Consider the following 27,103-nt stretch of genomic DNA (forward strand, 5'->3'; position numbering starts at 1 on the left):
CCAAAACTACACCTGCATCATATCAGATCTGCTCGTTAGTCTGCATCTAAAAAGGAGTGAACACACCTTGGAGAGCTGTTGCACCAAGTGGACTGGCTGATGATGCTGGAACTTTTGTTTGGTGCCTTTCCAATGAGATTTATAAAGATGACTGCCTGAAGAGAACATGTAAATTTCCACAGTCATTGATGATATGGGGCTGCATGTCAGGTAAAGGCACTGGGGAGATGGCTGTCATTACATCATCAATAAATGCACAAGTTTATGCTGATATTTTGGACAATTGAAAGGATGTTTGGGGATGATGAAATCATTTTTCAAGATGATAATGCATCTTGCCATAGAGCAAAAACTGCAAAAACATTCCTTGCAAAAAGACACATAGGGTCAATGTCATGGCATAGGGTCAATGTCAATGAGCAGATCTGATTTGATGCAGGTGTTAATTTTGATGTCTTCCTTGGTCTACCAGTATGTTTGCCTTTAACAACCTTCCCATGTTGTTTGTATTTGGTCCAGAGTTTAGACACAGCTGACTGTGAACAACCAACATCTTTTGCAACATTGCGTGATGATTTACCCTCTTTTAAGAGTTTGATAATCCTCTCCTTTGTTTCAATTGACATCTCTCGTGTTGGAGCCATGATTCATGTCAGTCCACTTGGTGCAACAGCTCTCCAAGGTGTGTTCACTCCTTTTTAGATGCAGACTAACGAGCAGATCTGATATGATGCAGGTATTAGTTTTGGGGATGAAAATTTACAGGGTGATTCCATAATTTTTTTCCTCAGAATTGAGTGATTCCATATTTTTTTTCCTCTGCTTGGTCTAAAAAAATAACTGTTACTGACTGCCACAATCTTTTTTTCTTGATTTCTTATAGTGTTTCTTAAAGCCAGAAAGTTGCCATTTGAAATGACTTTAGTTTTGTGTCATGTCTGTGATCTGCTTTTTTTCTACAAAATTAAACAACTGAATGAACATCCTCTGAGGCCGGTGATTCCATAATTTTTGCCAGGGGTTGTATAATAGAATAGATCCTTGTCATTTGATTGGTTATTTGTATGCCATGTGATATGGATTATTGGTTCCATTTGCTATTGTGTTCCATTTACCATGTAATTTTGGTTCTATATGTTTTGTGCTATTGCACGCCACCGCATGCTCACACTAGTGGCAAAGGCGCTTATCTTAAAAACAAACAACAGCCCGACACAGAGCCCAGACTCACTGGGTAATGTACGGGAAGGCTGGATGTGGTGAGCGGGCTCCAGAGCATCTCTGGGGATGGGGGGTGTCTTGTAAAAGCAGCGTTTGCCGGAGGTAGAGCTGCGCAGGCCGGGTTGGCCCTGCTGCAAGCTGGATTAGCCCTGCCACAGCTCAGGGCTTGCAGGTGGCCAATGGTGCACAGCAGGCTCCATCAGATGATGCCTGTGTGAAACGGGGCACCTCAGGTTCCCTACTGAACTTTGGCAGACACTGTAGGACCGGTGTTCTGTCGAGATGAGGTGCGTCGTCGAGATGAGCTTCTTCGCGTAACTGCATATGTGTGCACTAAACAAACTGACGAATTGACAAAGTTCGCTTATTTTGATGGGCAAGTAAATGTATAAATTGTTCATCCGAGCGTAGTAATGTATAAAATCTACTCACTATAAAATGATAAGTATTTTTAACCTGGCGTTAGCTTATTTCGACAGGCAAATATACATATACATACATTATGGTCCTAACGTAAATACAGAAAATGTTTTACTTACTAGGCTTAAATACACTGAATACAATTAATAAAAAAAACTTTGATGGAAAAAACAAAATGGGCATACGCAGTTGGACGTCGAGCGAGTTACATCATCTCCACATGTCAGTTGCGCGAGGCACCTCATCTCGACGGGTGACATCTTCAAGTCCGGGGTAGAGCAACATGCGCATGCACATACATGCGCAATAGCGCGATGCACCTCATCTCGACGTATACGACATCTCGACGGGACAACTGTGAAGGACGTAAGGCCCTTTTCTCTTGTTTATATATATATGAATAAATTATCAAATGACAGATCTATTTTAGGCATTATATAAAACAAATAATAAATGTTTTTTCAATTGTTCAATGGAAAGAATATTTCCATTGTGTTTGGTAAGGTTAGACCTTACTTGTGTGAAGCCCCTTGAGGCAGCTTTGTTGTGATCTGGTGCTATATAAATGGATGGATTGTATGTCCTTGCGGCATTGGTTATTTATTTCATTGTATAGAAAAACAGTCCACTATGTGATATATGTATTTTTCGTGTAATTTGTTCCATATTTTTGCTCCATTGAACAAACTCTATTGCTTGTTTGTAAAAATACATCTCTGATAAGAGGAAGCTACTAAGCATGTGGACTTGCTCTGAATTATCATCTATTAGGTGTCATATAAAACAAATAATGAATGTTTCCAATTGTGCAACGGAAAGAATATTTGCATGAGTTGAAAGATGGAACATTCCATTTTCAGCTCATGCAAATATTCTAATACCATTGCCTCATTCATTCACCAATTGTACAATGTCTTTTTTCTCTCCAGTTTAAATGCCAGTTACCTGAGCAAAGTCAGCTTGCCGGGCATCCAGAGGAACTACTGAGAGTCGTGAGAGGCCAGCACCTCCCTGAGGAGTGACAGGGTCTGTGTGAGAGAAGCTGTAGGGGCCCAGGTCTGCAGGTGGCAGCTCCACCTGGTCAAGAAAATAGACAGAGTTAGGGTAATGACGTGGTACAGCCTTTGCAAAGCCTGGCAGCAGTAATCATGAAATGTGGCTGCTGAGCAGCATAACAGACTGAAAATACAACTGTTGCCTGTTGCTACTCTGTCAGCTTGTTGTGAGTCAGTACAGCTTTTTAATGAAGAGAGCTTTCAATTTATTGGCCTCTAGTAACACAACAGAGAATTGGGCTTGGCTACCTTTGTCCATCTAATGGAACAAATTATTAGAAAGCTGTGCTCCTGATATTAGCTGGAATTGACACTAAATCCCTGAAAGCCTCCAATTTGATTAACACCGAGCTACAGGGATAATTCTTGCAACTGCTACTGATCAAAACTCCCAGCACGTTTTGTGGATGAGCTTCTACTTGTGTGGAGGTATATTTGGATGTCAGTTGAAGAAAACAGTGAAGAGTCTGGTGTTTTTTGGCACCATCACTCCCCTGAGGCATGAGTGCCTCAGTCTTTGACATTGGAAGCAGCCTTGAAATGCACAACGTAACAATTTATACAGTGTCGTACTGAACCTCTGCATTGTCATTTCACAGTTTAATGAAAGACAGTCTGAAGTGCATCTATTATATAAAGACTGTAAAAAGTTTCTTGTCTTTGCTTTAACACATGGGGAAAACAAGACATGCAGTTGGACAAAGCCACAACATAATAATAATAATAATAATAATAATAATAATAATAATAACCACAACAATAATAAAAACAAAACAAAACAAAAAAAACAAAACAAAAATGAAGATGTAAACTAAAAAAAATCATCATACCTTGTCCATGAGTTGCTTGCATGAAGGCTCAGACTGTTGAAGAACATCTTTTTGCTCAGAACATGCATTTCTTCAATTGTAATGAGCAAAGATGTCACACTGGTCCCGATGATAGAGCTGTACGAAAACATTCAAAGTGAGGAAACGAACAAAGCATGAAATGTGTCCGATTACAGAGCGTATTGCTGGCGGTGCAGACGTGAATGAGCTAATGTACCTGATGGTGAGCTGATAGAATTTAAGCAGGTTGGACAGCTTATAAAGCAGGACAGCTCCTGCTCGGCTACAATGACCTGTTCTATCCGAACCTGTGTGCCAGATACATAACACTTCAACACGTGACCCAAAAAACCCTGTAGAGCACAGCTGGTCAGTGTTTGTTAAAGTGATAGAAACTAATTGCTTTACTCACTTTTAGTGGTCTGCACACTCCCTCAGTGATGTGTCCAACACCCTCCGCATGTTCTCTTCCACACCTTAAGAAGAAAACACATGCACATAACTCTGGGCACACTGATTATGATCACTATCATAACCACAACTAATGTAAGCACTACCCTGACCTTAAATATCAGTCAAACTGGAGCCATAAAAATGACTGTTTGTAACTGTACTGTGATGGTGCTGGAGTTATGCCCAGTCACAGGGCATATTGCGATTCCTGAATGAAGAGAAAAAAGTAAATCACAATTGGTTGAGAAAAGGTGGACGAACGAGCTTTATCACCAAATAGCCTGCAAACCAAGAGCGCAAAAGGGACGAAAGAGGAATGAAATAAACCGAAGCTAATGCTGATTTTGACGCTTTAAACGAAACACGCTTGTAGCCACTGCTGAGCAGTGTGTGTCTGCATCTCTGTGTTCCAGGACTCGGCGCACGGAGCTGCAGCTCCTCAAAAACCGACTTTTGTACTGTGTGAAAACATTCAGCTGGTTGAACGAAGTCAAACGATAGGCTAACGTTACAAAAACTAAGCAAATGATAAGGAATCATCAAGAACGACAGCAAAACCAAAATACGGACAAATCGAGGTTTTCGTTGCTCTTCGTGTTCAAATTTTCGACAGTTTTAAAAATCCTGACAAAGTGACCGCTGCAGGAGCGAAGCTGAGTGAAGGTTAAATGATGCCAACGAAAGTCATGAAAGTCCAGATTTGTTGTTTCATTAGGCCTTCGTTAAGTGCCATGTGACTGGGCCATTGACAACCATAAAACAACATTTTACAGAATCCTCTTCAGAGTATCAGTAGTATTAATGTGACTTTAGCTGTGGCAGCACACATGCCTTTTATTCTGCAGTCATTTTAAATCTGCCGGAAGTGTTTCCTTAATCTGGCCAACGAGGTAGTTCAGTTGTTTTAGTCAGTTTAGTTAACTGTCCCACGTTGCCATGAGTGAGAAGTGTATTGCATATGAACATCTTCCACCACCACCTCTGCCTGTGTAAAATTAGAAGCACCTGCTTGTGGTAGAATACAGAAAAGACAAAAAGCTCTGCATGGGTGCATATAACTTCAATCACGAACAAACTGAAGAGAGCTGACATTTGCAATCTGGTATCCTGTACCTTGGGTCAAGATGAATACCGCCAAAACAGAACGGTGACAGAAGTAATGTTTTTGGAGAAACTATGGATATTAGCTAACACACTGAACAATGAATGTTGATAATTACATTCTGGACTCACATGTTATTCCAGCAAGGAACGGTAAATTATCTTTATATTAAAAGCGTGAGTGCGTACGTGTGTGATTTTTAGTAAGTTCAATGTAAGTACATAATATAATTGTACATACTTTAAAAATACATGGATGACACAAGAAATTGAAAAACACTTATTTCCACCGTGGTCCATTTAAAAATCAAAATAACAAAATAGACATCAACGTGCGCTTGACTCTTTTGAAGTTCTCCGTCACCTCTTTATGCAATTTACCAGAGGAACGGAGTGGCTTTTTCTGGATTAATTTGTCGCCAATGAGCTACACTTCTCTACAATCATCAACCTCCAAACCAATTATATGGTACGTACAATTTTCCTGCATGAATTGCAGGTTATTTGAGCATCTTTGTCCAACTCTGTGTTGTAAAGTTGGCCATACTGTATTTGCGGACTTTTGTGCCAAACAGGTATGATCTCTGATCGAATGTAATCGCTGTGTGCACTGCCAAAAACCTTTCAAATATGACTGGAGAGTAAGGGGTGAAAACGTAAAAGTGACAAATCACAGCCCTTGCGGTGTCCGTCATTTAGCTGGTGCGCCTCAGGCTCTGGGGAGGTTCGCAGCCACGCAGTGGGCCCTGATCTAAAGCGGTTTGTCTTTGGTCACCACACCCAGTGATAGTGTAAAACCTAGCACCATATTACAGTGCAGGCAGCAATCAGCATTATGTTAATAACTGCCTCCTTGAATTGCAGTCTGCCTCGTTTAGGTGCAGGGTCGGGGCACGGTTTGAAAAAATAAATACCCAGACTTTTAATAACGGAAATATGGTACCCACTTTCCTTGATCGGTGGAGTGTTAGTGCTGAACTCTTCATTTTTTAGCTCTGTTACTGGTCATGTCCAGACTGCTCTGTCCATATGTGCGAGGGGTTTTAATGGAAATGCATTGAGATTGGACGGGATGTTTTATCCGATGTTAGCAAAAATATGTTATACAAAATTAGTAGATATGGTGTTTATTAGTGGAAAACGATACAAAGCATTGGGACTTTTGCTTTTGTCTGGTGAGTGTGAATATTGGCTTTATACGATGACAGTTTAGGCGACATTTAGTGCGCACACACACACACACACACACATATATATACAGTGAGGAAAATAAGTATTTGAACACCCTGCGATTTTGCAAGTTCTCCCACTTAGAAATCATGGAGGGGTCTAAAATTTTCATCTTAGGTACATGTCCACTGTGAGAGACATAATCTAAAAAAAAATCCGGAAATCACAATGTATGATTTTTTAATAATTTATTTGTATGTTACTGCTGCAAATAAGTATTTGAACACCTAACAACCAGCAAGAATTCTGGCTCTCACAGACCTGTTAATTTTTCTTTAAGAAGCCCTCTTATTCTGCACTCTTACCTGTATTAATTGCACCTGTTTGAACTTGTTACCTGTATAAAAGACACCTGTTCACACACTCAATCAATCACACTCTAACCCTGTCCACCATAGCAAGACCAAGAGCTGGGACAGGATGACTGCACCGTATTGAAGGGAGGATGGATGGGGTCATGTATTGCGAGATTTTGGCAAACACCTCCTTCCCTCAGTAAGAGCACTGAAGATGGGTCATGGCTGGGTCTTCCAGCATGACAATGACCCCAAACACACAGCCAGGGCAACTAAGGAAGGGCTCCGTAAGAAGCATTCAAGGTCCTGCAGCGGCCTGGCCAGTCTCCAGACCTGAACTCAATAGAAAATCTTCGGAGGGAGCTGAAACTCCAAACCTGACAGATTTGGAGAAGATCTGTATGGAGCAGTGGACCAAATCCCTGCTGCAGTGTGTGAAAACCTGGTGAAAAACTACAGGAAAACGTTTGACCTCTGTAATTGCAAACAAAGGCTACTGTACCAATATTAACATTGATTTTCACAGGTGTTCAAATACTTATTTGCAGCAGTAACATACAAATAAATTATAAAAAAAAAAAATCATACATTGTGATTCCGTATGTTTTGTTTTTTAGATTATGTCTCTCACAGTGGACATGCACCTAAGATGAAAATTTCAGACCCCTCCATGATTTCTAAGTGGGAGAACTTGCAAAATCTAGCTATTGCACTTGCATGGACCACACTGCACAGTAAAGGTCATTACACTGACCTCCAGTAATACTGTGAGAAATCTTGGAGTCATTTCTGATCAGGATATGTCCTTCAATGCGCATATTAAGCAAATATGTAGGACTGCTTTTTTGCATTTGCGCAATATCTCCAGAATAATTCCATAATTCCATAATAGAATTTAAAATTCTTATTCTTGCTTATAAGGTTTTGAATAATCAGGTCCCATCTTATCTTAGGGACCTCATAGTACCATATCACCCCAATAGAGCGCTTCCGCTCTCAGACTGCAGGCTTACTTGTAGTTCCTAGGGTTTGTAAGAGTAGAATGGGAGGCAGAGCCTTCAGCTTTCAGGCTCCTCTCCTGTGGATCCAGCTCCAATTCGGATTAGGGAGACAGACACCCTCTCTACTTTTAAGATTAAGCTTAAAACTTTCCTTTTTGCTAAAGCTTATAGTTAGGGCTGCATCAGGTGACCCTGAACCATCCCTTAGTTATGCTGCTATAGACTTAGACTGCTGGGTGTTTCTTTTTATTCACCTCTTTTTGCTCTGTATGCACCACTCTGCATTTAAACATTAGTGATTGATCTCTGCTCTCTTCCACGGCATGTCTTTTTCCTGATTCTCTCCCCTCAGCCCCAACCAGTCCCAGCAGAAGACTGCCCCTCCCTGAGCCTGGTTCTGCTGGAGGTTTCTTCCTGTTAAAAGGGAGTTTTTTCCTTCCCACTGTCGCCAAGTGCTTGCTCATAGGGGGTCGCTTTGACCATTGGGGTTTTTCTGTAATTATTGTATGGCTTCTGCCTTACAATATAAAGCACCTTGGGGCAACTGTTTGTTGTGATTTGGCGCTATATAAATAAAATTGATTTGATTTGAAGTCAAACCAAGTGTGAATGCTTGGCAGTTTCAGTTATGCCACCCATTAAGAAAGACTGAGGAAAAAAAAAAACACCTCCATCCAAGCTGCTACTACATGTTGAGCTGTATTTATTTATTTCTTAAAGTAACAGATTTTTAAAAATGGCTGCTCATTCCATTAGTTCGCATAAGATTAGGACACTCAGAGCAATAATGACTGAACAATGTTTTCATTGTTATCATCAAAATGATATCATTCACAGAATTTTAGTCTGTTAAAAACAATAATCTTAAAAACGTGAATGTTTACTCTTAGGGGTTTGGGGGGGAGCTGTACGTATAGTGTGCCTAGGTAAAAAGAGAGTGGTGACATGACGAGCCGAAAAAAAATGGTCACATGACTCCTGGTGCCATCTTGGGTTCAAAATAGCGTTCACTGTTAATCTATCTGCATTTAAACACAGCTATTTTATTTATTTGCCGGTTTTCTGTTGAGATGTGTGGTCTTGTCGAATTGTGCGTCCCGACCCATAAATCGACAGTATCGCGTCCCTACAATATTGTGCTGTAAATACAGCGTGCACATGCAAATTTGAAGCTTTTAACATTGAAAGACACTTATTGCTGTTGTATTTCATGTAAAGAGAAACGTATTTGTGTTTCCTTCAGTGGGGAGCTTAAGTCCGCATGTGAATGTTCTGTCGAGTTGAGTGGTCGAGTTGTGCGTCCCGATAATATTGCGCTGTAAATACAGCGTACACATGAAAATTTTAAGTTTTTAAGTTGAAAAGACATGCATTGCTGTTGTTTTTCATTCCTCAGTAGCTTGGTCTGGGAGTTAAATGCGGTAAAGAGAGGCACCGTCAACCCGATGGGGGGAAGTGTGGACGGGGCAGGTGTGAAAGTCTGGATAGAGAGAACTGCACATGCACGCATGCACAGTTGCGCGGAGGGCTGGCTTCTTGACAGGAATGTCATCTCGTTGGGACACTGGGTTGTTGTGCATTTGGAGGCAAAAAATAGACACAGCAATGGCTTCAAGATGTACAGATTCCCTTCAGATCCCAACAGAAGAAACATTTGGAAAAATAAAGTCAGCTGTGTGGGATGGAAGCAACTTCAACGTCAAAGTTTTGAGAGGTAAATTTATTGTTCAGTCCCATGTACAGTAAAATTCACTTAAACCGTCATCGTATAAACCAGATATTCGCAGTCACTGGACAAAAAAGTCCCAAAGTTTTTGTATTGTTTTCCATGTAATAAACATCATATATAACAGATTTTGTACAACGGATTTTTCCCTCACATCGGATAAAATGTCCTGTCCGATCACAGTTTTTCCATTAAACCCCTCACATGTGGGACTGGATTTCCATCATTAAATGTCCGACCATTTATTTTTTCACACCGTGCTCATCATGCATGTCAGGCTGTGACAGGCTGCAGGCTGTGCAGTGAAAGCAGCAAAGTGTCAAATCACAGCCGGCTGTGATTGACACTTTGCTGCTTTCCATCCTTTGTCTGCCATCATATTACCATAATTTCCGGACTATAGAGCACACCTGAATATTAGCCGCACCCACCAATTTTAAAAGAAAAAAGAAAGTGTACCTAAATAAGCCACACTTGTCTATAAGCCGCTGTCTCCACATTGTAACATGAGATATTTACACAGAAAGATGTTAGACAGAAAGATTTTTAAACTTTTAATTACATACGTACTGTAAATGCTTTTTCCCCTGAACTGTTGCACGTAAATATTGACGTGCATGTCATCCAGTGTGCGCACGGAGTCACGCGGCTTCTCCGCTCACACGGAGAACTAATAATTTGAACTTTTCTTGAGATTTCATCACGTGCAGCCAGGATCGGATGGAGTCTGTGGTAAATGAGATGTTAATGAGGCGCTGTGACTTTTTTGACTTGTTGCGCCAAGACAGAGAACTGCTGTGGAAGGGTAGGGGGAGAAGGCTCCACTCCGCTGATCTGACGGTGCAACTGCGGCGCCGGAGAGGGACATTTCTTCGCTAAAACGAACAGGGAAGATCTTATATTTACACTGTGTGTGAATTTACACCGCATGAGTACCGGAGCTTTCAGGAAATCAATTGACAGCATGAATTGATGTATTTGGATTTACGAAAAATCCTGTAAAAATCCATAAATTAGCCACATTATTGTAAAAGCCGCAGTGTTCAAAGCATGTGAAAAAAGTAGCAGCCAATACTAAAGAAATTACGGTATAATAGTTTTTAGCAGTGCGCGCACTGATTAAAAATGGATCCGAAAAGTCTGCAAATTTACAGCACAAAGTCGATGAAAGAGGATAACACACAGCTTACCTTTGATTTGGAGGTGATGACTGTGGAAAGAAAAGCTTGTTGAGAATCAAATTAGTCCAGAACAAAGCATAATCCAGAGACGGAGAACTTTAAGCTGTCACGCACCTCATTGCATGACACGGAGTCAGGCTTTAAATTAATTACATAAATCATCCCTTCGGCTGCTCCCTTGTTTGCACTCGGGGTCGCCACAGCAAATCCAAGGTGGATCTGAATGTTGAATTGGCACATGTTTTATGCCAGATGCCCTTCCTGACGCAACTCCACATTACACGGAGAAATGTGGCGGGGTGGGATTTGAACCCGGAACCTTCTGCACTGAAACCAAGCGCATTAACCACTTGGACACCACCAATTAAATAAATCATCATAAATGGAAAATTTACATGAATTTGCTCTGCTTAACTATTTTATATTTATTTTGATAGCACCTGTACCTGGATGTGTTGCTGTACGTGATTAAATGATTTTTAAAAATGCTGAAAACATTAAAGATTCATTCAGCAGTTCAGCGCAGTTGGGCCCAAAATGGTGCCATTCTGTTCCGAGTTGACGCCACTCTATCTAGGTACACTAGCTGTACCCTCCCCTCACTCACTGACTGTGCACCTCGGTGTGAACAGTAAGAAAACAGACAGGTCTGGTCCCATTCAAGTGAATGCTAAAGTGTATCCCAACTTTTGACTGGTTTTGTTTGTGCGTGTGTGACAACATTATTAACTCACCATATTATGTATGGGTAAGAGGTAAGAGTACTTCTCATGAGGTAGGGTTATTTACTCAAACCTTTGAGAAAACATCTCGGGCAGCATTAATGGACTCATCAGAACCAACACTGTCCTGTAGGTCTACAACCACTGCATAAGGTTGCTGTTGGGTTCCTTCATTATATAAACTCAAAAGCCCCACTGTCATCTTCCAACAACTTCAAGTCCCTGTGAAGGCGATTTTTCCCCATTATCCCACAAACAATAAAAAACAGACCTACTAAAACTGTACTTTTATCTCACAGCTTCAAGGTTCAGCTCCAGTTGCTGAAATTAAACATTCGAAAAACGGTTTTTTGTGCTAACAATAGTAAAATTAATTTATTGTGGACAGTCTAAGGCACACCTGTGCACTAATCATGGTGTCTAATCAGCATCTTGATATGGCACACCTGTGAGGTGGGATGGATTATCTCAGCAAAGGAGAAGTGCTCACTATCACAGATTTAGACTGGTTTGTGAACAATATTTGAGGGAAATGGTGATACTGTGTATGTGGAAAAAGTTTTAGATCTTTGAGTTCATCTCATACAAAATGGAAGCAAAACCAAAAGTGTTGCGTTTATATTTTTGTTGAGTGTATTTACACATAAGATCCTTCTGAATGTAGTAAAGTAAATCTGCAAGCCCAGATCTGTCATTCAACAGAGAAATCTTCATTTAAAAATGACAAATTTACAGCTAAAATTTAGCCCTCCGCAAAACTGTCAACACATCCGGGACGCTGCCAAGACGTCAGGGAGAAGACCCTATCCCAGCATGCATTGCGTGCACCAACTGTAATTTGTGGATTTACGTCAGTTTGCATCTGCACCTTTTTCTTGTCTTATACCAGGGGTGGCCAAGTTCGGTCCTCGAGAGCCACATTCCTGACACTCTTAGTTGTCTCCCTGCTCCAACACACCTGAATCCAATGAAAGGCTCATTAAAAGTCTGCTAACGAGTCTTTCATTGGATCCAGGTGTGTTGGAGCAGGGAGACAACTAAGAGTGTCAGGAATGTGGCTCTCGAGGACCGAACTTGGCCACCCCTGCCTATACAGAAGGATCTACTTTTTTTAAAACTTCATATTGTCTTGTGGCACATTTGGTGAGTACACATTTCTTTTATTTGTGCTTGAAAAATTATTTTGGGGGACTTTTTCTTACGCCCGTTTGATTGAGTGGTGTCGCATTGAAAATCTACTGTGTTTCGCCTCCGGTGTTACCATCACGGGGTACGGAGGCGGGACCCGCAAAGAATCCAAGTCATTAAAAAGATATAAACCTCTCTCAGCGGCCACGGAGCTCTGCGGCTCCTATTACTAAGACGTGCGGCTCTGCGGAAAGTCTGTCCTTGCAGCAACAGGTGTCACCGGCCGCTCCGCATCAAAACAGCGAGCGTAGTCTCTGGACTTTTGCCAAGTTGGCTGCACCTCCATTCAGTAGACAGGGATGTGGTGCCGGCTGCACAGCAGACACAGGGGCGATGTGAGTGGCCCGCTTCAGCGTTTACCGAGCACGCAGACTCAGTAAGCGCAGCAGAGGCAGAGAGCGAGGCGTCGGGGAAGAACGTCGCCCGCTGTCGATGTCGCCGCTGATCTGAGCAGCCAGAGCTGTATCTCACATTCATTGCAGCTTACTTTTGGATGCTGAAACCAGGACGTGTATAACAGTAACATTACTAACAGATAAAATCAATTTCAATGCAGGATCGGACTGAAGGCGGGAGCGCTCCGTCTTCTGCCGGACGTCAGTGCAATGACCCGGATGTACAAACAGTTTTCGCTGAGGGCCAAATTTTAGCTGCAAATTTGTCATACTTAAATGAAGATTTCTCTGCTGAATTACAAATTTGGGCTTGCAGATTTACTTTACTGCATTCATAAGGGTCTTAGAAATACATATCAGCTATTTCTTTCTGAGATCTGACCACATTTATTTCAATGCAGGTCTACTTTAAATGTGGTTTGTTCAGAGCAGATTTTGAGGAAATACCCTGGATTTGGTACTCGTTTGTGGTATCGCATCACAAATACTGACACTGTGTCTCTTGCATCAGTGGTTTCAGATCACTCATTAAGTTTACAGTCTCTCTGCCTTGTTCACTGGAATGACAAACTTATTTGTCATCATGATGACACATGAACTCCTCAACTACAATTGAACTTGGGGCCAGACTGCCTGAGATCTTAGCATCACTTTCGGAAAATAACCATTCAGTAGATAGACTTGTGGACAGATTAAACTTATGAGCCTTCTCTTATTGTGCACCTGCTTTGTGGAACGATCTCCCTATGGAGATAAAACAGTCTAATTCTGTAGAGACATTCAAGTCAAGATGCATCTATTCCCCCTCTTGTATGGTTAGCATACTGGCATGGTATGGAACTACGCTTCCTATCCCTTTAGCTCATCTTATTAGCAACAGAACAGGTCTCGGCCTCACTTCATCTAAATTCTGGATTTGTTAGTAAAGCTCGGCTAGCTGCTGGTGATCATCTTAGTTTTCTGTCTGCTTCCCTGTCAGTTTATTGCTGGCGAACACATATCTTCTGAGCAGTTTTTCCGGCTGACTGATTCTGCTCTTTTTCTCTCTGTCCGAGGTACTGATGACATCGCCATGGATGAGAATGGGCAAAGAAAAAAAAGTCTGAAAATCGGCGGGGAACCAGGTGCCGCCATAGGCCTCTGCAGGGTCCAGGGGCAGCACCCCTGGTGGAGGCCCATGGGCATTCTACAGCCCAATAGAGAGACCTAAGTTCATGAATTTCCATTTTATATTTTTTATATGTTGGGGTACGCGGAAACCTTACTGTAATAAAAGTCTATGTAGACCTTCTTTCAGTGATACCTGCCCAGTACTATAGCACATGTACTCAGTATAAATGAACTTTCTACACGTAAGCAGCAAGGCCAAAAACCAACACTGAATGGCCGTGACCTTCGATCCCTCAGGCGGCACTGCATTAAAAACCGACATCATTGTGTAAAGGATCTTGTGTAAAGGATCTTACAGAGCAGGCTCAGGAACACTTCAGAAAACCATTATCAGTTAACACAGTTGGTCGCTACATCTAGAAGTGCGATTTACGCTGTTCTCAAAAATGGCACAGAAATCCAGGAAAACTCGGAAATCAGCGGATCCACAGAGAATTCTCATCCTTGCATCGGGCAAGGCTGACAGCTGCGCATGACAGCACACTGGACTGACCACAAGATGCCATGGCTGAAGCTGGCGCAGCACACTGCAATCTGCTTTTGGAATATATTCTACCAGGAGAGCAGCTTGTGCTGTAGCCCAGTGATGATGTGATCGATGGATGGATGATGGCCCTGCACCCCAGGGTGCTGGATGAACCTCTGCCTGCGGCTCATCTCAGTAATGCACTTTGTTTTTGATGCTACTCTAGTTTTTTTCTGTTTCCTGTTTCTTAAGCTTTGTAAAAAACCTTGTAACTGCTGGTCACCCCTCTATGTCTGGTTTTCTTGAGGTTTCTTCCTCAAATCATCAGAGGGAGTTTTTCCTTACCACTGTAGCCTTTGTGCTTGTTCTAGGGGTTGGTACGGTCAGACCTTACTTGTGTGAACTGCCTTGAGGCAACTTTGTTGTGATTTGGTGCTGTATAAATTAAATAAATTGAAATTGTATGGGTTATATATGATTTGGGAATAGATATGTATAGTCACATTGTATTGGAAGCGCGATATACACTTACAGTGTTAGTATATGCGTTGTATATAAGGTTAGCATTCATATTAGTTGGTTACTGAATTGTATAGGAATTATCATGACATGAAAAAGGGGTACGATCAAATCAGTGCTCCTCTTTAAACATGCAATTTGTAATATTTCAACTGTTAATTTTGCTATTTTTCATCTTTTGTTCAATCCTCATGTAACATTGTATTTTTTTTCTTTTATATTTTTAGGTGTTACAAATGAAAGACATATTCATTCATTCGTAGAAACAATAAAGACCTCAATGTAGTAATCACAAAAAACAACAGAAAACAAGCAAATTCTTCCATGACAGGTCAGACTGAACATGGTGTGACTCTGAATTGATGGAGTGCTTTGTAGTTAGCATGCAGGAATCATCATACCTTGCAGAATGACCTGTTTCAACAAAGACTCCAGATGCTCTTTCTCAGAAGCAGTGGATTGGTGCAGCCAGGCCAGCATGTCCCCAACATACCTGAAAGAGCAACAAAACATTTTGTCGAAGACATCACCCAGGAGACACGCCGGTGGCTAATCTTACAAACTACAACCACAGTTTCAGAGAAGTGTTAGTCATTGTGGAGCCCGCCCTTCACCCTCACATATACTATGGTGCAAATCAGTGAGGTTAAACTGTAATTATAGTGCATCTTCCTGTGTGAGAGGACATAAGGGGGTGAGAAAGAGCTTGATATTCTCAGAAGTACTGGCTCCTCCTGCAAATTTGAGGTGATTGCATCCTCCACACATGGCTGGTGTTCTGAGAAAATCAGCCATTTGCCTCCTAGACTTTGAAGAAAATAGAAACAAAGGATATGGTGCAGCAGAAGACAAGCAGATTTCGACATTTCACAAAATAGTCAGTTATGTAACTTCTTGAATCCACTTGCTCATACTAAGGTTCTCAGGTGGTGGAAGCTAATAGTAATTAATAATAATAACAATAATAATAACTAGAATCACTCAGAGAGTGCAAACCTCCGCCAAGGCCATGGGGTCACTGACGCCATAACATCTACATGCCGTGGAATCGTTGAACCTAAAAAAGTCTAACAATGATGTTTGCTCAGTAGTAAAAAAAAAAAGGTTTCATCTGCTGTAACTGGATAGCATGTATCCTTAGCGCTTGGCATCACAGTTTATTGCAACTTGCACCTTCCCAAAAGCTACTGTCCATACTGAGCACTGATATTGATATTGCATGTGCTTATAGACAAAAACAAATGAGACAAAATTCAATTTATTATTCAACTAAACTGCAAATATATGAATTTTTTTAACATTTATGAAACACTTCTATAATAAATAACAGTAAATTCTGATCTAGAACTATTTTTTAAGTGTTGCATGTGCTACATAATGAAGTGCACCGAAGCAGAATATATGCGACAGTAAGGTGCTGATGTCAGCCTCTGGGTTTTCTGGATCCTAGGCGTGATTCATCAACACCTGGGAGTGGGTTTTGCACCTTGTGTACTTTGTTCAGTGATGTGCACTGAACCAGAACTTAACCACTGCTGAGTATACTGCTGACTCATCACTCTGCTTTTGCTAAGTGAAGTAATCTGGGTAGTGATATTCATTGCCACTAAAATATAATAATGCCAAATGACAGCCCATCTAATAAATTCAGTGTGCTCCCCAGCCCTGTATAGTTTGTCATGAGGGATTTCCTCTTTGCAGTGTGTTGTATTTGACATCGTTTACTAACAAGGCCATAGGGTCACTGACCCTAAAGAGATTCCCTCCTTGGCACAGTGATCTATTCAACATTCAGTGTTACAACCAAAACTATGATACATACACTTTCGTTCCTTTATATTTGACATCCTTGACGATGAAACATACCACTAGAACTTGGAATCACTTTTATGTCTTTATGAGTTCAAAGTTATTGTATAAAAATGACTTTTCGGTAATGGCGGTTTTCTTCTGGATCTAGCTCCATAACATTTGAAGCTACATCAATCTGATGACACCTTACTGAATCAGTCAGATTCAGCTACAATTTGGTGTTAGTTGTGCAATCTCTAGCTTCATTTGTCACCTCACACTGACACATTTCTATTTTCCATATATTTTTGCATATTCTGGATCACCAGATCCGGATCCAGATCCGATCATCACCAAATTTTGTTGTTTGATAGAACATTTGACTATGTTTACACCCCAATTTTTTTTCAAGCCTTTCTGCCATTGTTTTTGTGAGTTAGAAACTAGAATGTCAAAATTCCCCCTATCCTGCAATGGTCAAGAATTTAATTACTTGTTCCTCTTGCCATTTCCAACCACTCCCACAAAATTTCATCAAAATCCGTTCAAAACTTTTTGAGTTATCCTGCTGACAAACAGACAGACAGACAAACAAACAAACTCGACCGAAAACATAACCTCCTGGCGGAGGTAATAAGAAGAAGAATACTTTTAAATGAGCCTTTCTAAACTGCCACGGTCACCTTGCATCACATAAACACAACATACTAAAATGAAGAAACAAGACTACAATAATCAGTCCAGATAAATGCATTTCAAAATTTCTAAAATACATAACATGAATGATATCAAGTGGTAATGAGTGGGTAATGGTCCATATGGGGTAACTAATCTGAAGAAATAAGTTTCGAACTGTGATCTGAAGGTGGGCAGAGATGTTATTGTACAGAGGTCTTGTTGGCTTGCATTCCAAAGCTGAGGCAGAACAGCTAAAAGATGTCAGTCCAAAGGTATTCTGTTGGGTGGCATGTTGTGATTAGAGGTGCAGACGGGGCCGGACCATTCAGGAACTGGACCCAAATGCAGGGAACAAGGAGGAGACCAGGTGAACGAAAGGACATTATTCACAATAACTTATAACAGAAAGAGTCAATTCATCAGGAAGGCCTGGAGAGTGCAAATAAGGCCGACAAGCTGTGGAAAGCTAGGAGGTGTGGTGCATCTGTGACGCAGTTCAATTAAGCTGGAAACTCGGCTTCAGGAATGACGGAAGTTCTTCATGGTTCTGCACAGAGTTCATACAGTTCTTGGGAATAAACAGAAGAAGTCACAGACAGCAGCTGAATGAGAGGCAGAAATCTCACAAACTCAGAGAACCAGGACTTAGCTGATTGGAGCAGAGCGGCACACTCTGAGACTGAGTGCAGACAAACAGTGGTTCAGCTGAGAGTTCCGTTAGTGGCATTGTGGTTTGCAGATAGTGGCGTGGAAGCCAGGAGACGTTGCAGCATGGAAACTGCACAGGAAGGCATTTGGAAACACCAAAGATTAGAAGACTCTGCTACGGGATTAAAGCAGCCAGGGTTACCTTGGAGAGAAACTGTGGGAAGCTCAGGATTCACATTGAGATTATCTCTGTGAAATCTCTCTGTAGGTTCCGGTATTAGGCTGGTCTCAGGCTGACTTCAGATTCTGATGTAAAGTTTTGCTGTGAGATCCTGGTGTCTTCTGGCACAGATTCTGGAGTACTGACCAACTGCAAAAGATTCTGGCACTAATGAGGTGGAGCACGGGGTTTAAGTACAGAGGCTGATCATCAGAAGCAGATCAATCACAGGTGTGAGAAGCAGATGAATCACAGGTGTGAGAACAGGTACTTCTGCTCTGCTTGTGTGCCCCTGGAGGGAAAACAGACTAACAACACACAGAAAACAGACAAACAGGGCCAGAGCAAACCCATGACAGGGCAGAAGGTATAGAGAGGAGGGAGGCTGAGGAAGATCGGAAAGGTGTATAATTTCAGGAGCTAGTAAGGTATGAGAGAGCTAGGTTATGGAGGGGTTTGAATGTTAGGAGTAAGATTTTAGTAGTTAATACGAAACATGAACCAGCAGCTAATGAAGTTGCTTGAGGATGGGCCGTGATGTGGATGGGGTTCTGGAAATGATGTAAGCAGTTGAGTTTCTGAAGCAGCTGAAGTTTATGGAGAGATTTGTGTGGTAGACCATATATAAAGGACACTACAGTAATCAAGACTGGATGTAACTAGAGCATTAACCAATATGGCAGTACTGCTGCGGAAAAGTGATATGAACAGGGTACACTTAATATTATGGAGGTCACTATGCAGATGGGTGATGCTGTTTATGGAGCTGTGGTAGAAAGGGTACTACCGAGGGGTGACACCCAGATATTTAACCTGAGAGACACAGAGACAGTGGCATTATCAACGCATAATGAAAAACTACCAAATTTGCCAAAGAGTAGATTTGGTTCGACGAGAATCAGTTTTATTACCTTAACTTTCAGAAACTTGTGGAGAACTAGACGTTAATATCTTGCAAACAATTGATACGGGATTAAGGCGAAGAATGGTGGCAGGCATAGAGAAGAGGTAGTTGTCATCGCATAGCAGTGGAAACTGTTTGTGGGTGTCCAGTCGTTTATGCATTTATGTGTGTCTGTCGTTTTTTGCATGCTGTAGGTCATGTCTGTCTCCCGTGTAGCATTCTGTCATGGTATATTGGGGTGTGTGTGTGTTCCCCTGCTTCCTGTCTGAGTTATGTCTGTGTGTTATGTACGTCCTCCTCATCTGTCAGTTTGTATGTATGTGTCATCACCCGTGGTTTTTGTGTGTGTATGCCATAGGGTGAAACTGATTCCAGAAAGCGCCAGAGGGTGCAGGTTTTCTTCTTGTAACCACCCACTGCACCAGGTGATTTCACTGATTAACTGATTCCATCTGCTCAAAGTGATGTTAATCAGTGAAATCACCTGGTGCAGTGGGTGGTTACAAAGAAAACCTGCACCCTCTTGGCCCTTTCTGGAATCAGTTTGACACCTATCGTCTATGCCATGTGTGTGTTTGTCATCCACAGCGGTCGCTCCCCTGCGTGTGTGTGTGTGTGTGTGTGTGTGTGTCAATCTGTGTGATTAGACCACTGTCTGTGTGGTCCTCATGTTCCCCGGTTCCAAGTTCTTCATGTTCCCTGTAGTGTCATTATGTTTCTCCCGTATCTGTATCTAAATAAAGCTTTTTGCATGGGAGTGTTTTTCCAGCGTTCTGTTACTTTTTGGTCATTCACACCTGTTAATGAGACGAGATTGTTTAGAAGCTGCACCTTTTCTTTCTTTGTTTGCTGGCCGACTGCCACAGTTACGCATGTGTTTGTTTCTGCATTGATAACTGTTTTGTAAATACGTTGCTCCCTGCTGTTATATTCTTTCCACTGTGGATTATTAAAGCACCCTGGTTTTGCATTTGTACCTGCTGTCTCCGGCTGCCTTCTTTTGGGGGTTCAATTAAATTCCTGCAAGAGCTGCAAAGCGTAAACAGAACTACTAATATCCATATTGTCTGAAAATATTGCCAAGAAGGAGAAGGTAAATAATACCGAGAGACAGAGCCCCGAGGAACACCACAACTGACAGGGGATTACTGGATTCAAAATTCCTTAACAGCACAGATTGAGTAATTACCAGAATGATATGAGGTAAACCAGACAGAGAGCTATATTGTTATGCCAGTAGAAGCTAAACGGTTAAGTAGAATATTCTTTATTTATTTTTATTTCAAACATGTTCAAACATTTTACATTTCCTTCTCCTGACATGTTCAAAATGGAGTAAGTGGAAGTATAAACTTACATATTCCTACCCCCGTTACATAACTCAATTTAACAACCCTTTACCATTTTTTTCACTTTTTTTTAACACATTTTTTTCAACTTTTTTTTTTTAATTTATTTTCCTTTAGATAGCTCCAAATCACAACAGAGTTGCCTCAAGGCGCTTCACACAGGTAAGGTCTAACCTTACCAACCCCAGAGCAACAGTGTAAGGAAAAACTCCCTCTAAGGAAGAAACCTCAAGCAGACCAGACTCTAAGGAGTGACCCTCTGCTTGGGCCATGCTACAAACATAAATTACAGAAATAATTCACAGAACAATTCACGGATGAATATACAAGAATTGCTGTTGGTGCACAGGACGGATGGTCGCCACACAAACACAACCCATCTCTGGATGGATCTTGCAACCTTAAAACAGAGAAAAAACAGAATCAGGCAATCAGAAAGACAAAAAAAAAATACTGTATAATTTACCAGCAATAATCAGAAAATAGAAGCAATACTAAGGTGATCGCCGGCCACTAGCCATAAACTTCACTAAAAGACCCAGAATTTAGGTGAATTTGAGGCTGCAGCCCACTCCAATTACTAATAACATGAATTAAAAGAGTAAAAAGCGTAAAACAAAACTGTACCAGTATGCTAACCATATGAAAGGGAAAATAAGTGCGTCTTAATTCGGCACTTGAACGTTTCCACAGAATCTTTCACAGAACATGGCATGATAAGAGAAAGCTCTGTGACCCGCAGACTTCTTATTCACCCTAGGGACATAAAGTAGTCCTGCACCCGGAGAACGTAAAGCCCGGGTCGTACGTAAGGTTTAATTAGGTCAGCTAGTTAGGGAGGGGCCATCCATGATATTGTATAGGTTAGTAGCAGACCTTAAAATCTGATCTCACTGGGACAGGAAGCCAGTGAAGAGACGCGAAAATGGGGTGTATGTGGGTCAAACTTTCTGCTTCGTGTCAAAAGTCTGGCTGCAGCATTTTGAACCAACTGGAGACCCCTAATGCTAGACTGCAGGAAACCAAGAAAATAGAACATTGCAGTATCCGAATCTAGAAGAGATGAACGCATGATCAGGGTCTCAGCATCAGCGATAGACAGGATGGGACGAATCTTTGCTATATTTTGCAGGTGGAAGAAAGCAGTCCTAGTAATATTTCTAATGTGGAGGCCAAGGACCAACGAAGGATCAAAAATTTACCCCAAGGTTCCTCACTTTGTCAGTGTGATGTATGACACACGAGCCTAGGCTGAGCATTAACTGGTCAAATTGATGCCGATGTCTCACTGGGACCAAAGACCATCATTTCAGTCTTTCAGATTAAAAGTAGGAAGTTTCTAGACATCAAACTTCTCACTGCTGCAAGGTAATCTACCAGCAGTTCCCTTACCAAAAAGTAGTATATGCAAGTATGTTTCAAGTATACTTCTAGTTTACTTTTTATATACTTATCAGTACTATTTTTTGGTAAGGGTTATCGGCACATAGAACTGAGTATCATCTGCATAGCAGTGAAAGGTAATCCCAAACGCGCAATATGTGCCCAAGGGGTGCTATATAAAGGGAGAAAAGTAGGGGGCCTAAGACAGACCCCTGAGGAACCCCAAATTCATGTCAACTAAGGTTAGAGGTAGTGTTGCTGTACAAAACACAGTGGAACAACTGGTCAAGTATGACGTCAGCCATGCAAGGGCACTCCCAGTAATCCCAAAATGACTTTCCAGTCTATCAAATAGAATATGATGATCCACTGTATCAAATGCAGCACTGAGATCTCACAGCAGCAGAACATAGTGGTGTCCGAGACCATTGTAAGCAGAAGATCATTCACCACTTTAGTGATCGCCGTCTCTGTGGAATGATATTTCTTAAAAGCAGACTGCAGGGCTCAAAGAGATTATTCTCAGTAAGACAGTCAACGAGCTGTCCGTGACACCATTTTTTCCAGAATTTTAGAGCAAAATGATAGATTTGATATCGGCCGATAGTTTTTCAATACACTACGGTCAAGATTAGGTTTCTTAAGTAATGGTTTAAAATCACTGCAGATTTTGAAACATTTAGGATCAGATCCACAAGTTAAAGAAAGATTAATCATTTCCAACACAATCGGCCCAAGAGTGGGCCACAGGTCCTTAAACAGTTTTGTTGGTATAGGATCAAATAAACAGGTTGTGCTTTTTGTTGACATTACGAGTTTCGTCAGCATATCTAGAGAGATATTATCAAATTCTGTAAATCTAGGTAATACCTCAGTAGTGGCGCCCACATCAATAGCAGAGTGTAGTGGCTGGGTTAAGGCATGCTGGGATATGTTCAACCTAATGTCATCTATTTTCTTCTCAAAGTAATCTAGGAAATCTTGTGCTGTAAAAGGAGAGCGAGCTACAGGTGGTTGTCCATGAATAAGTGTTGCCACCGTGTCAAACAAGAACTTTGAGTTATGCTTGTTTTTGTTGATCAAATCAGAGTAATAGGTCCACTTTGTAGCCAATAATGCATGCTTATAGTCTAAGATAGCATCACGCCATGCAAGGTGAAATACTCCTAATTTTGAACGACGCCATTTCTGTTCTAAACCTCTTGCTTTATGCTTGAAGTCATGCAGGTAATCATTGAACCAAGGTGACTGCGATTTGGGGCAGCGCGGTTTCAACACAGGTGGTGCAATCATGTCGAGTGTCGATTTGAGCACTGAGTTTAAACTATCCATAAGTCTGTCTACTGACTGAGTATTTGTCAAAAGTGAGGCTAAGACATCAGGCAGTCTAGCTTCTAGTTCAGTCTTAGTTGAGGAGTTGATGCATCGCTGCAGTGACAACTAAGGTTGTTGTTCCACTAAACACGGCAGCGAAACTGTAAACTTAATAAGTGAGTGATCAGAGACCACTGATGTAAGAGGCATGATGTCAATATTCGTGACAGCAATACCACGTGCGAGAACCAGATCCAGGGTATTTCCACTAATGTGCGTCGAATCCCGAATGCATTTCCGAAATCCTAATGCATCCACAATTTCCATAAATGATTTGCAGAGGGGATGAGAAGGCTTATTTATATGAATGTTAAAGTCACCAATGATCAGAATGTTATCTGCACTAGTTGGCAAGTTAGAGATGAACGCACCAAATTCATCTATGAATTCAGAATATGGGCCAGGAGGCCTATATACAGTGACAAATTAATACGGCTGATTTTTATTCTTCTGAACCTTGGCAATGCCAATATCCTGAGCGGAGCGGAGAATCAGATCTCAACAAGTATTTTGTGACCCCCAAAGCTATAAGCTAAACCTAGATTTATAAATAGAGCAACACCCCCGCCTTGCTTCACATCACGAGGGATGTGACTAAATGTTATATGCTGGTGGGCAGGCTTCATTTAAGGGGAGGAACAGCTGTAGGTTTAAGCCAGGTTTCACATAACCCATCATATCTAAGTGATGATCAATAATTAAATCATTAATCAACAATGATTTTGAGGAGCAGTGATCTTATGTTAATGAGACCCAGTCTAAGGACCGCAGTGGGGTTGACAGTTGAACTGTTTGGGTTTAGAGGTGGTTCCAGAGCAGCACATATTAAGATCCTAGAAGAAGGTTTAGGTTTGAGACATTCCACGCACGTTGTAGTAGCAGACAAGAAATCTTGCCTATTACTGGAACAACCACTGGGGCCATCCTCAATTTCAACATGATCCAATATAGTATGGGTAAGTTTTGCAAAGCATATCCCTCTATGATTTTTATGGACATGTCTACGGGAGGAGGCCACAGACTCAACTTGTTGAATTTCCCTCAATGACAGATGAACTGCACTATCACCATAGTGATTTGTCTGCACTAATTTCCCCCCGCTAAGCTAATGGATTCCACACCCACATTTGTAATAAGCCTTGCAGAGTCCTCTAATCACCTGCTACCGGGGCCTGCTGTAGATTCCTAATGTTACCCTCCCTGTAGAGCTCTATCTATGTTCGCAGACAAGATGGGCAGCGCCTCCCCAGTAGGGTGGAGGCCGTCCGGCATCAGCAGGCCATGGCGGCCCCAGAAAAGAGGCCAGTTCTCAATAAGGCTAAAGCCTTGCGTTGACAACACTGCGCCAGCCACCTATTTAATGATGTCAGCCTGCTAAACGCCTCATCAGTACCCCGGGAGGGGAGGGGACCAGAGACTATTAATCGATGCCGACATCTTTCTGGCAAGGTCACAAGTCCTCTCTATGTCCATTTTTGTGACCATTTTGTGACCATCATTTCAGTCTCATCAGAGTTTAAAAGTAGGAAGTTGGTAGACATCCAGCTTCTCACTGATGCAAGGCAATCTTCTAAGGATTTTATGTGAATGAGATTACCAGCAGTTATCGGCATGTATAACTGAGTATCATCAGCATAGCAGTGAAAGGTAACCCCAAAATGCTGCAATATGTGCCCAGGGGGTGCTATATAAAGGGAGAAAAGCAGGGGGCCTAAGACAGACCCCTGTGAAACCCCAAATTTCATGTCACTAAGGTTAGAGGTAGTGTTATCGAAACACAGTGAGAACAACCATGCAAGGGCACTCCCAGTAATCCCAAAATGATTCTCCAGGCTATCAAGGAGAATATGATGATCCACAGTATCAAACGCAGCACTGAGATCTAACAGCACCGGAACTGTAGTAGTGTCTGAATCCATTGCAATCAGAAGATCATTCACCACTTCAGTGAGAGCTGTTTCTGTGGAATGATATTTTCTAAAAGCGGACTGCGGTGGCTTAAAAAGATTATTCTCAGTCCACAAACTGCTGTGAAACCACTTTTTCCAGAATTTTAGAGCAAAATGATAGATTTGATATTGGCCTATAGTTTTTCAATACACTAGGATCAAGATTAGGTTTCTTAAGTAATGGTTTAATCACTGTAGATTTGAAACATTTAGGAACAGATTCAGAAGTTAATGAGAGAGTAATCATTTCCAGCACAAGAGTGGGCCACAGGTCCTTAAACAGTTTTGTTGGTATAGGATCAAATAAGCTGGTTGTGTTTTTTGTAGACGTTATGAGTTTTGTCAGCACGCCTAGTGAGATAATATCAAATTCTGTAAATCTAGGTAATGCCTCAGCAATGGCACCCACCTTAATAGCAAGGTGTAATGGCTGGGTTAAGGCATGCTGGGATATGTTCAACTGCTTACAGCAAAGACTGTATTTTTTACGTCGACTTAAGGTGCTTGGTGTTGACCAGAAAGTTATGCTTTTATTTTACCAGGCGGTGTTGGAAAGCATCATTAGAAACGGGATGGCAGCATGGTATGAAAACATATCGGTTCAGCTAAAATGAAAGCTTTTTTGTCTGGTGGAGACTGCTATGAAGGTTATGGGGAGGACCGGAATCCTTCCCCTTCAGCCCATCTATAAGCAGTCTGTCTATAGGCAAGCACAGAAAATACTCTGTGATCCATCCCATATCCTCCATCAGGAGTATGAACTTTCAACCATCTGGGAGATGATACAGAGTCCCAAGGTGCAAACTGAACAGATACAAGAACTCTTTTGTTCCTACCTCAATGAGACTCCTGAATGCTGCAGGGGTCGTCCGAGAGCAGCGTTTAGGGGGCTTTGTGCATGGATGTATGCATTTGTGAATATGTGTGTGTGTGTGTATACGAGGTCTGTTAGAAAAGGTTACCGACCTTTTATTTTTTTTTTCAAAAACTATATGGATTTGAATCATGTGCGCTTGCATCAGCCAAGCTTGAACCTTCGTGCGCATGCGTGAATTTTTTCACGCCTGTCGTTGTCATCATTCGCCTGTGGGCAGGCTTTGAGTGAGCACTGGTCCAGCCCCCTCGTCGGATTTTCATTGTCAGGGAAATGGCTGAGCGACTGCCGCTTTGCTCCATGAAAATTTTTTCAGAAACTGTGTGAGGCAGCCAGGTGGAAACCATTCGGAAAATTCAGATGGCTTTCGGTGAAGATTCTATCGGCGTCACACATATTAAGGAGGATTACAACTGGATTAATGACGGTCCACAGCAGCGGAGGGCGCGCCGCACTTCGAGCAGCCATCGACAGGCTGAAATGACCAGATCATTTCCAAAGTGAAGGCTGTGTTGATCCAGGACGTCGTGTGACTACCAGAGAAATCGCAGAAAATGTGGACATCAGCACTTTTGCGGCACATTCCACTGTTACAGGAGATTTTGTAATGAAAGACGTGCTGAGGAATTCGCGTGTCGGGACGGAGCCGCTCATGGCGCACAACAAAAAACACCTCCGTGTTGGAAGTCTCACAGGACATGTTGTGGCATGCCCAGCTGTCACACAATTTCTCGGATACTCACTCAACTGAAAAGCCACCAAAAGCCGTCTGAATCTTCCGAATGGTTTCCAACACTGATGTGCTTTTGTTGTGCGCCATTACGCGGCTCAGTCCCGACGCCCGACGCATGCGCACGAAGGTTCAAGCTTGGCTGATGCAAGCGCACATGATTCAAATCCATATAGTTTTTGAAAAAGATAAAAAGGTCAGATAATTTTCTAACAGACCTCGTATATAT

General features: G+C 41.8%; 1 protein-coding gene across 1 annotated transcript in view; it reads right to left on the reverse strand.

Annotated features, from left to right (window-relative positions):
• cog6 (component of oligomeric golgi complex 6) overlaps window positions 1-27,103 on the reverse strand; it is a 119,701-nt gene that overhangs the window by 39,163 nt on the left and 53,435 nt on the right. Inside the window, 1 exon segment of the mRNA XM_034168443.1 lies at window positions 15,376-15,467. Coding sequence (XP_034024334.1) covers window positions 15,376-15,467 — 92 coding nt within the window.

Source organism: Thalassophryne amazonica, chromosome 4 (assembly GCF_902500255.1).
Source record: "Thalassophryne amazonica chromosome 4, fThaAma1.1, whole genome shotgun sequence".
Lineage (NCBI taxonomy): Eukaryota > Metazoa > Chordata > Actinopteri > Batrachoidiformes > Batrachoididae > Thalassophryne > Thalassophryne amazonica.